The following is a 12,667-nucleotide window of genomic DNA, read 5'->3' on the forward strand; positions in this document are numbered from 1 at the left end:
TGTTCATGCTTCAATGCATGAAAATGATTTCAATATTCGTATAGAATCATCGCTATTCTATAATATATCGTCCAATACTGATGGTGGTGGTCTTTCCATCACAAAAAAATCTTTCAAAGTTTTAATTTTTTCGTCATGTTTCAATAAATGCTCCTCATCTAACTTTGGAGGTGGCGTTTTTGTTAATACAACTTATACAAAGTGCTCCCATTCGGTCTTTTTCAATAATATTGCTTTATCTTTTACAGCAATTGGTATTATATCAGATAATTCAACCAGTAGCTTATTATCAATTTCGAAAAATTCAATAAAATCTGATTCATTGCTTAGCCATGGATGGACCTATGGATTAACTTGTCAAGAAGCTCACTCACAATACATGAATAGTTCATACAATATCGCTAATCATATATGCTCATATTATTCATATTATAGCGGAAATACTTATTATCGATTTGTACAAGCTTATAATGATGCTTCAGTATTACATCACGTGATGATTCAAGCAGCTTACGGTGGGCGTGCTGAATATTTTTATTCTAATTTTTTGAATTGCACTTTGAAAGGTGATTATAAGCACCCAAATATTAGAGCAGCTGAAGGATCAACAATGCTTTTGGAATATTGCTATGGAAAGAATATTAAGTCCGATGCCAATTCCTTTTCAAGTGATGTCACAGTTCGAAACTCATGTTTTGATAGCTATACAGGCAATGCAAACATTGATTCGACATCTTATTGCACCATGTACAATAACTTCACGTTTGTTCCATTCGAGATTTCTGCAGACGAATGTTACAAATTATTTTCAAATGAAATTAAATATATATCCGATTATAAAACATTGATGCAATCTGCCATTATATATGCTACACCAAATTAACATTGCTTTTCAAATTTCTTATATTTAAACTTTTTCAAACATAATTTCTATTTTTATTGTTATTTCGATTCTTTTTATATTTATTTGATGAAAATATGCAAAGTTGTGAGATGTGGGATAAATTATTCTTTATGATTAATTTGAGATTTGAATTTGAGTATGTATTTTGAGTAATGACTCTTCTCCATTAGCCCATAATGGCCTTTTTGATTTTAAAATATAACATACATACATACTCAAAAACCGAAGAATTTTCATCATTTTTATTTATATTTTTTATGTTTGATGTCACTTTCATCAGACTTGGACTGTGTGCTGCTTTTTTATATATATATATAGTGTTTAAGTGGGGAACTTTGATATTTTTTTCCACACCATAGTAGTTTCACTTTTTGCATATGAACTCTATATTGATTCTGGCTAGAAACTAGAGAAATTAAAATTTTTCAATTTTTGGCCCATTAAAAGTACCTTTTTGAAAACAAAAAAATATTTTTATTAATTGCGTGTGATCTTCGACATATATTCATAAAATCAAGTGATTTGGAGTGATTGGCAAAAAAATCTTGTTTGATTTTAAAAAGTATGATGAAAATTTGAAAACAAATGGTTTAACTCTCTGGATAAGGCCAATTGACTATTTATTAATATTATTTTTAAAATTTATGTAAAAATGAATCTGCCACAATCACATTCAAATTCGGAAAATCTCACATTGAATTCTATTTTACAATTGCTATTAGTATTTTCATCATAAATAAAATAAACTATTCAAAATAATTTTACCAATTCAAAAAAATCCACTATTCAAAATGCATTGTGATATTCATGCATGAATGCATGAAAATGATATCAATGTTCGAATAGTATCATCGCTATTCTATAATATATCATCTAATACTGATGGTGGTGGTCTTTGTATCTCGAAAAAATCTTGCAATGTTTTAATTTTTTCTTCATGTTTTAATAAATGCTACTCGACCCACTTTGGAGGTGGTGCATATATTAATACGACATATGCGAAATGTTCACATTCGATCTTTTTCAATAATATTGCTTTCTCTTTAACAGCAATTGGTATTGTATCAGACAATTTAACCAGTAACTTATTATCGATTTCTAAAAATTCAATAAAACCTGATTCATTGTATATCCATGGATCTACATATTCATTGACATGCCAAGAAGCTCACTCACAAAACATGAATAGTTCATACAATATCGCTAATCATATATGCTCATATTTATCGTTTTATGGCGGAATTAATTATTTTCGATTTGTACAAGCTTATAATGATGCTTCAGTGATACACCATGTGATGATTGAAATAGCTTACAGTGGACACTCGGAATATTTTTATTCTAATTTTTTGAATTGTACTTTAAAAGGTGATATCAGGCATGAAGATATCAGAGCAGCTGAAGGATCAACAATGCTTTTGGAATATTGCTATGGAAAGAATATTAAGTCCGATGCCAATTCCTTTTCAAGTGATGTCACAGTTCGAAACTCATGTTTTGATAGCTATACAGGCAATGCAAACATTGATTCGACATCTTATTGCACCATGTACAATAACTTCACGTTTGTCACATTTGAAATCTCAACCAATGATTGTATGAAATTCTATTCGAATGAAATCAAATATATCTCGGATTATAAAACATTAATGCAGACTGCTATTATGTATGCAACACCAAATTAACGTCATGTTTAAAATTTTGTATGAATTAAATTATCAAAACATGTTTTAGTAATTATTTTGATTCTTTTTATATTCTATTTGATGAAAATATGCAATATTTTGAAATATGTTTTAAATTGCTCATAAAAGAAAAATGTGATTTGAATTCGAGTACCCAGATTTTCCTTACTTTTACCACTCCCCATGTAATTTCTGGGGAAAACGATAATTCATTTTTTTTATGGATGAATAGATGGTTTTCCTAGAAAGGACCTCATATCTCTGGCTAAAAAGAGTGTCAGATCCTAAATAGGTTATTGATCTAGTGTACAAATCCAATAAAAAGCCTATTTTTTTGGCTTTTTTGGTGCTCATTTTTTCGAAGATCTACATGAATATGGGGAAACCATCGGATTTTTTTGGTTAACCCACATCTTCATGTAGTCTGGACTATCTTTCCTCGAAGGACCTCTTTACGGGTGTAAAAACTCATAAAGTTCTCAAAAGATTCATTCTCGATCTCCATGCTGAAAGAATTTACAATAAAAAAGAGATCTACGCATCAAACTACAGCCATAAATGAACTGAACCCCTAAAGCTCAGCTCTTAGTTTATCAAAAACGTCGAAATCCTTCTCATTGCAATCAAATTTTCTCAATAACTCATAAGAAAAATCGAATTTTGATTAAGCCGATGTTATAGGTATCACAAATACTACAAACTTGAGCAATATCGAAATTGCCAGCAAAAGTTTGAAATTGCATTGCTCATATTTGTTTTGTAAACTAAAAATCTGCTTATATTATTCATTAATTTTTTATATATTATTCATATACTTTAATAAAAACAATACTATTTCACCTTAAAAATGAATTTCATAAGTCAATATTATTTTTTTGAAAATGTATCAATTTTCGATTAAAACAACATGAGAATAAAATTTACGCAAAATTATTTTAAAAAAATGGTTTTAAAAATTTCCAATTGATTAAGAATAAGATTGCAAGAAGTTTGGAAGTTTAATTTTAAGAAAAAAAATTCGGATATTATTCATGGATCTAAGTAATCTGATATTTGAGTATCGGCACTATGCATAAAACATATATTTATAGTTTTTTTGGATTTTTATGATTTTAAATATATTCAAATTTGGCAATCCAATAGATTTTTAAAAAATAGGTAAATAAAAATAGATTCCATATGCAGCAGATTTAGAACATGAAACAAATCTTATAGTGACCCAAAAAAAATTCATGATCCAAAAAAGAAAAAAATTAGCTAAATGGGAATCAAACCTTGGCATAATGAATCACTATGTAGGATGTTTCCACTACACTACACCGGCAGTTCGGAAAATACCCTTGGTGGTTCTATTTAATAGCTACTCCCAACGATAGGCGGTGTCCCCAGCTTTTGAGGGGTGGTAAAAGTAAGGAAAATCTGGGTAATAAATTTTGAGAACCGAATCCTCATCATTAGTCCATTACGTTTTTTTGATTTTAAACTATAACACGCATACTCAAATACTGAAGAATCTTAAATAATATTCTCATCATTTTAAACTGTATGTTGAAAATTTTAAAATGAATGATTTAACTGTATGACTGAGGCATTATTTCACGAAATAAAGTATTTTGAATAAATTTAATGCTTCGAAATAGTCGACAAACAATCCAATTGACAATCTATTTATTAGATGTAAAATTTGAGGGTTTTCTTTTTCAATATACACTATCCAATAGATAAGAACTACTTTATTTACTGCAATTACCTATAACCTGATAATTCAGTAAAACATTATGTCAATTTATTATAATAATCATGAATTCCATAGTGTGTCACATCCCATAGATGCTCCATTATAATTTCTATTCATTTATCTCGATTTAAAAGAGTTTCATCTTCAAATGTCTTTAAATTTAGTGACTGATTATAAGGTAAAGATTTAAGGAAAGGCATTTATTGCTCCTAGGGCATAGTTGGCTTGCTATACGATAACATCTCAAATTTTATGATAGATTTGTTAGCAAATTTTTAATTTAATTTTTTGAATTTTACAATCTGACAGTTAAAATGCAATCTCACCAAATTAAGGTAATATTGGTTTAATTTGTCTCAAAAATTGAAAAAACTTCGCTGAAAACTTTCAGAGGCAAATTCAATTTTTTTACTGGAAAATCTAAATCAATTACAGATGTCGAATAAATAATCACCAAGATTATTTTCAAATCAAACGGTTATTTGTGAAACTATTAATCTCAATAAAAACAAAATAGTCATGCGGTCAGCTCGGAGTCGATCGATCAGCTCCATAAAGGATCATGCTACATCAAGCGAAAAGATGTCAAGCGATGACGTGAACGATGAGATTCATCACTCAAGAACAAATAAGAATGGCTCAGCTCATATCTCCAACTCTGCTTCTAACTCAGCCTTGAAAACATTTAACCAAAATAAAAATGATGATCATTATCTCGAAGCAAGCTCCAAGCGTTTCGAACGCTTCGAAAAAGACGATTTTAATCAACTTTTCCAGGAAAAGATGTCTCAGAAGCGTTCATCTTCTTCAGATCCCAATAATGCAAATGATGAAGTAGAAAATATATTTGAATCATTGATTATTGCCATGTCTGAGACAAGCTCACAAAATTCGTTCACTTGTGCTCTTGCAGGTGTAGAACCGATGCCTAAAACTGAATCGAGGGCATATCAACATTTCACCTATGAAAGGGAAGTCATTAATTCTGAAAAAGATCTTGATGATTTTCAATATTACTTCATGGGTGTTGAGAAACCAAAGAAGCGTCGTGGAATGGACTCTTCTCGCATAGCTCCATTCAACGAGAAGTTCCGTGAATGGGAATTAGCTGGCAAATCATATCGTATTATTCCAATTCCTCCTCGTCTTAAGACATACTCGACCTCGATGGATTTTTTTCGAATACGGAATACAAGGCGTTCATGAGTGGATCCGAATACCTTGTACCGGAGTTCGACACGGAAATGTGTTATATGGATTCACAATTAGAGCAAACTCGGCAATTAGATGAATTAACTATTGACTATCTCAAATACAGGAACTCACTTATTCGCAGAACAAAGATTGGCCCAGGAAATCAGCTTTCTTCCAGTATTGATTCACTAGTTCGTAAAAAGGAGAAATGCGATCACATGATTAGAGTTATTAACGATGACCACATATCAGAATATCGTCCGTTCGTATTCATGCGACCAAATACAATTTATACGATTCCTTTCCCGACGATTTCACGCGAAACGCTAGCCAAGCTTTCGTTTTTACTTGTCGTTATCGATGCAAACATACTCAAATCCCCAGAATACGCTCTTTCCCACTGCATAGCGAAAACGATCAAAATTCTCCTTACAATCGAAAAAGAGAAGCCCAACTTACCATTCCATCTCATCGTACCTACGTCAGCGGTCATTTTCATGCACCTATTCATGTCAATGATCTCAAGACTTGAAGAATATACAAATGATCCTCAGTTCTTTACATTGTTTGCAGCTTACGACGTCTTAGGATTACAGTTCAACGTACCTCTAATGGAACGCGACCTCAAGCGCCTCAATAAGAACATAAAAGACGGTGGATGTCTCGCGAAACTTTATTTCGAACTCAAAAACTCGGCTACGAATTTAATTGTTCAGAAGGTTTTAGAGGAATTTGAGACAGGCTTGCTTTATTTGACAGGTAAGAAGGATGCAGATCATTATCACGCACACGAACGAATATACTTCAACGGAAGAAAACTTTCTGCAATGACATTTAAATTTGATGAAAATATTATTTCATGTAAAGTTGAAGAACCGACAGAAATGATGGCAAAGTTCTGCAGGATACCTATCATGCCTCCTTACGATGCATCAAATGCTATGTCGGCCTTTGGACATCAAAATTTCAAAATGTCAGACTCAGATCAGGTTGGATACTTCCAGGACACGTATCAGAGGGAAGGATTATCGTTCACTCCAAAGGTTTCGGCTCATTCCACAAGCAAGAAAGCGAATTCTCTCCAATTCAAGCCTGAATCATATGATTTCTTCTTCAACCTCGCTTGAAATGATGACTGCTTTATAGGCCATATCGACTCTTGATAGTAAGTTTTTTGTTATTTGAGAAAATCAATTTTATATTTTAATATTAGTTGTAATATTTTACTAGTAATCTAATAAATGTTTTTAATACTAGTTTGTTTCTAATAATTAATATCTTTTTTTACATTACTGCTTCTGAAATAAATTTTATTGAAATAATTTTTTGAGTTTTGGTAATGTAGAGCATTAGACAACTTTTTCATGTGCAGGAAAATCAGTTCGTAATACTAATGGCTTGTTTAAAATGCTATATTTTGGAATATAAAATTCGTTGTACATTTGATCTTTTCATATAGACAGAATCTTTGACCTTCACATTGCGCTTATTATCTCAGTAGAATATGTAAATATTGTGTCAAAGCTTTCAATGAAAATAATTATTAAAGGGATATGTAGGAATTTTATGAATGAAATCAACTTTGCTTGTTATTAATCTTTTAAGTCTAGAGTCCAAGAACATTTAACATTATCCTTTCAGTAAAAAAAAAATAAATGGCGCGAATTCCACTTTGTCGTTCTAATGAGTATACAGAAATTGTAGCATCAATATTAACTGGTATTCGCATTATTGTAATTTCTGGACCAGCCTCATCCGGAAAAACTACTACAATTCAGGCAATTGTCAAAAATAAAGATTTAGATATGAGAAAAATCCATATGTTTTGCGAAACAGATATGGACAATGGCGGATTTTATTATAAACTTTCACAAGCTATTGCTCCCGATGATAAGAAAGCAAGATCTTTCCAACAATTTGTTGATTATTATGATTCACCAACACCAACTGCAATATTCATCGATTCATTTGATTTGCTTGGTGATCTTGCTAAGCAATTATTTACAACATTCAAATCCGCTGTAGAATCAAACATTATGTCGAAATATTATTTCATTTTTATTTCAAGAACTTCTCCAGTTAACTTTATTACAGATCCACTTACAGTTTTTAATATTGATTTTGCTCCATACACAGATAATGAAATTTTCCAGGTAGTTCGCAGCTGCGGCAAGCACGAAGATAATGATCAGTTTGATCACTATCTAGAACAAGTTGTGAATGTTTCTCGCCCTCTAACTCATGATATTCGCGATATTATTTATATAACGTACAAGTTACAGAAATCAGAGATCAAACCAGACGATAAATTATTCCCCAAGCTAGTACTTCACGAATTACGAGCTATCCGCGAAACAGTTCAATCCAGAATTGTTGATTTACCAAAGATCGCCAATTTACTCTTAATTGCATCATATATTGCTTCCCATACATCATCATTAGCAGATCTTGCTCATCTTTCTCGCTCTGCAAAGAGACAAAGGAAACATCCGAATTTTCTTCAGGAACACGAATACGTTAGCATTAACAGAATCTTTGCCATTGCAAAGGCTCTTAATTTCCATTATTGCGATGACTTCGATTTCGACTATTCCGCTTATACTCAAATTCAGAATCTTTATTCTTTGAATTTGATTGAAATCAGAGGTGATATCAGACTTGATCCGAAAATAAAATGCTTGGCAACAGAAGATGAGGTCAAATCTGCTGGCCTTAACGTTGAAATTGATGTTAATTATTATGTCTCAGAAGATATGAACTAAGTCATATGAATTTATTTTGTCTAAAAACGAATTATTATTTTATTACTACTTTTTTTTTCCTATTTTAAAATAAAAAATTATTCGAAATGACGATTACTATCATATCTACTAAAAATAAAGGTTGCTTGATATTATGGTGGCATTGATGAATTATTTCGCATATATTTTATAAAAAATTTCGATAATAAAAACTAATATACAACTTTATTCAATATAAAAAAACTAAAGAGAATCTTTATATTCTAAAACTATACTGACTTCTTGTGGTGAAATTTCGAAATATGATTCTAACCGACCAGGATAAGGTCGATTCATATTCAGTCTTTTGTAAACATTCATGACTTCAATTATTTCTTGATCTGCATTTACAGAAATTATTTTGAGCGCCGTTAAAATGTTTTTATCAAGCCAGCTTGAGTCAAATCTGTTTGCTTTGACATTAGCAACTGCCTCTTTAACGTCATTACATTGAATATAAGCGACTTGAGCTAATAAATAATTATTTTCATACTGAGCTAATAAATCTGAAACAGCACGAAAATTAGGTTCAAATTTGCCAAGTGGCGAATCAAGATCGACTGAAGATGGAGAAACGGGAATGGATTTTGCTGGTGGAGGAGAACTTATGACAACAGGCTGAGGGATAACTGTTGCTTGAGGTATTTCCTGAATATTTGACTGTTTTTCTGGAGCTTTCGAAGAATTAAATTCTTTTGATATGAAAAATATTTCCATCTCTGCTCGAATTCGGTATGCTTTTTGATCAACAATCTCAACTACAGTCGTAAGAGTCTTCAAAAATATCTTCCCAGGCTGATTCTGAAAGTTATTTTTAATTAATTCAATTAATTGATTTTTCTGTATAATAGGACTCATTGATATCCTTTTGACTATTTTAACATTGTTAAAAGTTGAAATTAAAATTTCAACATTATTTTGTTTTTTTATTTCTTTTACAATGGATGAATTGATATCCGACTTGGTTTCGAATAATTTGTAGTCAAATTCTGTTTTTGCAAATGTTGAAAAATTTTTTTTTTCAACGTAATAACAATTTGAAAATATGTCCTCTAATTTAATTTTTGAGAATGGTTTCTTGATGTTACCAAGTCTAAAAACTATTTCATAGTCTTCTGACCCTTTTTCATAAATATTTTTAAATTGATCAATAATAACCTCTGGGGTAATGTTATCAGGATAATCTATATCTCCTTTTATAAATCTAATTGTTTTCTGCGGAAAGCTTGCTAAGTTGATTTTATCTTGATCGTATTTTGATGGATTATTGGCAATATATATGTTTTGAATAGGGGATAAGTTAAAACTTTTGATTACAATTCGTTTAAGATCGCCAAATAATACATTTTCCTGTTCAATATACAACTTTTGAGCCAAATCTTCATAGCGTAAATTATACATTATTTTTTAAAAGAAACAAATTCTATAGTGGAAAAAAAATTTCAATAGTATTCAAAACCATTTTTTTGAATTATGATATAGAGATAAAGTATAATAAAAAAACAACAATTTTGAAAAATGAAACGAGGCATCACAAAAATTGAGTATGTTCTGTGTAATTTTGACAACTTTTTAGATTTTAATAATAATGATCCAATTATTCTAACACAAATTACAACAGTTTTGAACGGTTAACCGTTGAGGATGATCTTTTAAAATTTTCAGTTGATGGACAAATTCATGATAGTTTCAAGCTTCAGCACGCTTATATATCACTCACACATGAAGTGCTACATATAGAATGCCAAATAATAATGATATTTAAATTTATTTCAAAAAAATTCTAAATTATCGAAGTTCAAGTGTTAAATCAAATTGTTATCTGCATAAAAACGTTGATATACTCCATCGGTGATAATTTTATTAAAATAAATCAATACACTGAATATATTTACAAAAAAAATATCATTTCAAAATCCCAAAAAATATCATTTTAAAAAATTCAAGAATAAAATTATATATGCAATGTGAAACAAATTAGATCCATTAAAGCCAGCGTTTTCCCTTTCGATCTAAATTTTTAATTTTAATTTAAATATTCTGCATTATTTCAAATAGTTTGATCCGTACCTACTACCTGTTTTTGAAACTAGCCGAAAAACAGTCGTTTTGCTATTTGACGATTTTACAACTTTTTATTTTCGATATATTGTTGTAAACAGAAATTCATCAAAAGTGACACCTCAAAAAAGCTAAAATATTGAATTTTTGGAACTTTTGATAGAGCACGTTTTTAAATATTAAGGGTGCACACGAGAGGATCATGTAAACTTCAGAATTTAGAACCTTATTTTTAGGCATTATCTTGGCTACCTATTTAGGCTCGAAAAGCAAAAAATATCAAAAAATACAACTTGAGTCCATTATGACCCTTTCATGGAGGTAGTTTTTATCCGCTAGTATTTTCCCTTTGAATCTCTTTACAATTCGAAATCAAATTCAAACCTCAGTAGAAGAAAGGAAGAATCGACTTACTACGGTTGTAATACGAATAAATACATATATTTAATTATTTTTATTTACATAATAATTGTTTGAAGCTCATATTCCGTCAAATTTTTAAATAAAAACATTAAAATGTTGAAAATGTTCATATATTTTAATAGGGTTTTGGCACTTTATTGAGGAATTACTACATACATAGTCGAACTGAACTTGATATTTTGAAATTTAAGTTATTTATCAAAATTAAAATTTAACTTGAAATTTATAATTATTTAGTCATATTTTGCATAATTCTAAGTAGATTTTGTAAAAAATCAAGAAAGAAAAATTTTAACGTGCTTTATTTTTTCTTTTTTATAATAATACATATTATGATATAATGAACATATTCATAATGTTTCACCCTTTCAAAAATATAATCCTCCTCTCAAATAAACGTACATACGGGTGGCCTCTTTTTTCAAAAAATTAAAATTTGAAATTTTGGGCTCAAATATTAGAGATTTTTTCAACCTTCAACGATATATGTTGTCTATATCAGACCTCCTTTCTTTTTGATACTTAACATTGTTCCTAAATCTTAACCGTTAAGGCTGTTCTGAAAATATTTTTTTTTTCGAAAAAATTCGAAAAAAATTCTTAAAATTCAAAAATCCATTAATTCCTGAGGATTTTGGAAAAAAACTTTTACATGAACATGTGTAGGGATGCGACGGTTTTACGCCATGACCGTTTAAAAATAGAATAATACGCCATTTTTTGGGCCGAATGGCGGCTACTTCGTACCCGCCATTCGGCCAAATAACAAAACAATACAAAATTATCGCCGTCCTTTTTTTTCTTTCTTTCTCTTTTTTTTTCTCTCTCTCTCTTTCTTTTCTCTTTCCTCTTTTTACTCCTCTTTCTCTTTTCATCATTAAACGTAGAAAGATATATTAATATTATTTAAAATTAAAAAAAATAAAGAAAGTATAATAAGTAATTATTTAGTTATCGATATATATATGTAAAGTGATAATCTGAGGATAATCTGAGGAGTCTGAGGATTAGAGAGGAGTAGTCTGAGGAGTTTGAGGATAATCTGAGGAGTTTGAGGATAATCTGAGGAGTTTGAGGATAATCTGAGGAGGAGTCTGAGGATTAGACCGAGGAGTAGTCTGAGGAGTTTGAGGATAATCTGAGGAGTTTGAGGATAATCTGAGGAGGAGTCTGAGGATTAGACCGAGGAGTAGTTTGAGGAGTAGTCTGAGGAGTTTGAGGATAATCTGAGGAGGAGTCTGAGGATTAGACTGAGGAGTTTGAGGAGTAGTCTGAGGATAATCTGAGGAGTTTGAGGATAATCTGAGCATAATCTGAGGAGTTTGAGGATAATCTGAGCATAATCTGAGGAGGAGTCTGAGGATTAGACTGAGGATAATCTGAGGAGGAGTCTGCGGATAATCTGAGGAGTAGTTTCAGGAGTAGTCTGAGGACTAGTCTCAGGACTAGTCTGATGAGGAGGACTCTAAGGAGTAGTCTGAAGAGTAGTCTCAGGAGGAAGATCTGAGGAGTAGTCTGATGAGGAGGGGTCTAAGGAGTAGTCTGAGGATGATGAGTAATCTGATAAGGAGTAGTCTGATGATGATCTGAGGATAACCTGATGACTAGTCTAGGAGTGGTCTAATAAAAATGTAAAATATTTTCAAAGAAAAAATTCTATAAATTTTATATTTTAATTCTTAGCATTATACTGAATAAAATAAACATAAATATCAAAATTTGAAATTGAACACGCCAAAAAATTGATAATCCACATTCAATATTTTGTAAGTGGCGTACTTTTTGAATACTCGCCATACGCCTTGGAGTTCTCAATTTTGAATTAGCCTTTATTTGGGCGACCTCAGAAAAATACGCCATTAAGAAAATATTGTATGAGATT

General features: G+C 30.7%; 5 protein-coding genes and 1 pseudogene across 6 annotated transcripts, besides 3 other annotated features; 4 read left to right on the forward strand and 2 right to left on the reverse strand.

Annotated features, from left to right (window-relative positions):
- Positions 1-13: 13 nt before the first annotated feature.
- TVAGG3_0337770 (uncharacterized protein) lies at positions 14-883 on the forward strand (the record flags this gene model as incomplete). The annotated part of the gene is made up of 1 exon (XM_001324114.1): positions 14-883. One exon carries the CDS (start codon positions 14-16, stop codon positions 881-883), a length of 870 nt encoding a protein of 289 aa, XP_001324149.1.
- Positions 884-4,909: 4,026 nt separating this feature from the next.
- TVAGG3_0337780 (uncharacterized protein) lies at positions 4,910-5,533 on the forward strand (the record flags this gene model as incomplete). The annotated part of the gene is made up of 1 exon (XM_001324113.1): positions 4,910-5,533. One exon carries the CDS (start codon positions 4,910-4,912, stop codon positions 5,531-5,533), a length of 624 nt encoding a protein of 207 aa, XP_001324148.1.
- A 47-nt stretch (positions 5,534-5,580) lies between these two features.
- On the forward strand, positions 5,581-6,787 carry TVAGG3_0337790 (uncharacterized protein; the record flags this gene model as incomplete). Its single annotated transcript, XM_001324112.2, has 1 exon — positions 5,581-6,648. The coding sequence occupies one exon, from the start codon at positions 5,581-5,583 to the stop codon at positions 6,646-6,648; it is 1,068 nt and encodes a 355-aa protein (XP_001324147.1).
- A 376-nt stretch (positions 6,788-7,163) lies between these two features.
- TVAGG3_0337800 (origin recognition complex subunit 5 family) lies at positions 7,164-8,314 on the forward strand (the record flags this gene model as incomplete). The annotated part of the gene is made up of 1 exon (XM_001324111.1): positions 7,177-8,283. One exon carries the CDS (start codon positions 7,177-7,179, stop codon positions 8,281-8,283), a length of 1,107 nt encoding a protein of 368 aa, XP_001324146.1.
- Positions 8,315-8,505: 191 nt separating this feature from the next.
- TVAGG3_0337810 (uncharacterized protein) lies at positions 8,506-9,702 on the reverse strand (the record flags this gene model as incomplete). Its single annotated transcript, XM_001324110.1, has 1 exon — positions 8,506-9,702. One exon carries the CDS (start codon positions 9,700-9,702, stop codon positions 8,506-8,508), a length of 1,197 nt encoding a protein of 398 aa, XP_001324145.1.
- A 749-nt stretch (positions 9,703-10,451) lies between these two features.
- Positions 10,452-10,487: a mobile genetic element.
- Positions 10,452-10,487: a terminal%2Cinverted (terminal inverted repeat of Banshee-A3 transposon ID:TVAGG3_0337820).
- A 58-nt stretch (positions 10,488-10,545) lies between these two features.
- Positions 10,546-11,450: a mobile genetic element.
- Positions 11,451-11,728: 278 nt separating this feature from the next.
- Positions 11,729-12,410, reverse strand: TVAGG3_0337840 (annotated as a pseudogene). Its single transcript has one exon — positions 11,729-12,095. A coding segment is annotated over exon 1 (367 nt).
- Positions 12,411-12,667: the final 257 nt, after the last annotated feature.

This window comes from Trichomonas vaginalis, chromosome V (assembly GCF_026262505.1).
Source record: "Trichomonas vaginalis G3 chromosome V, whole genome shotgun sequence".
Classification (NCBI taxonomy): domain Eukaryota; phylum Parabasalia; order Trichomonadida; family Trichomonadidae; genus Trichomonas; species Trichomonas vaginalis.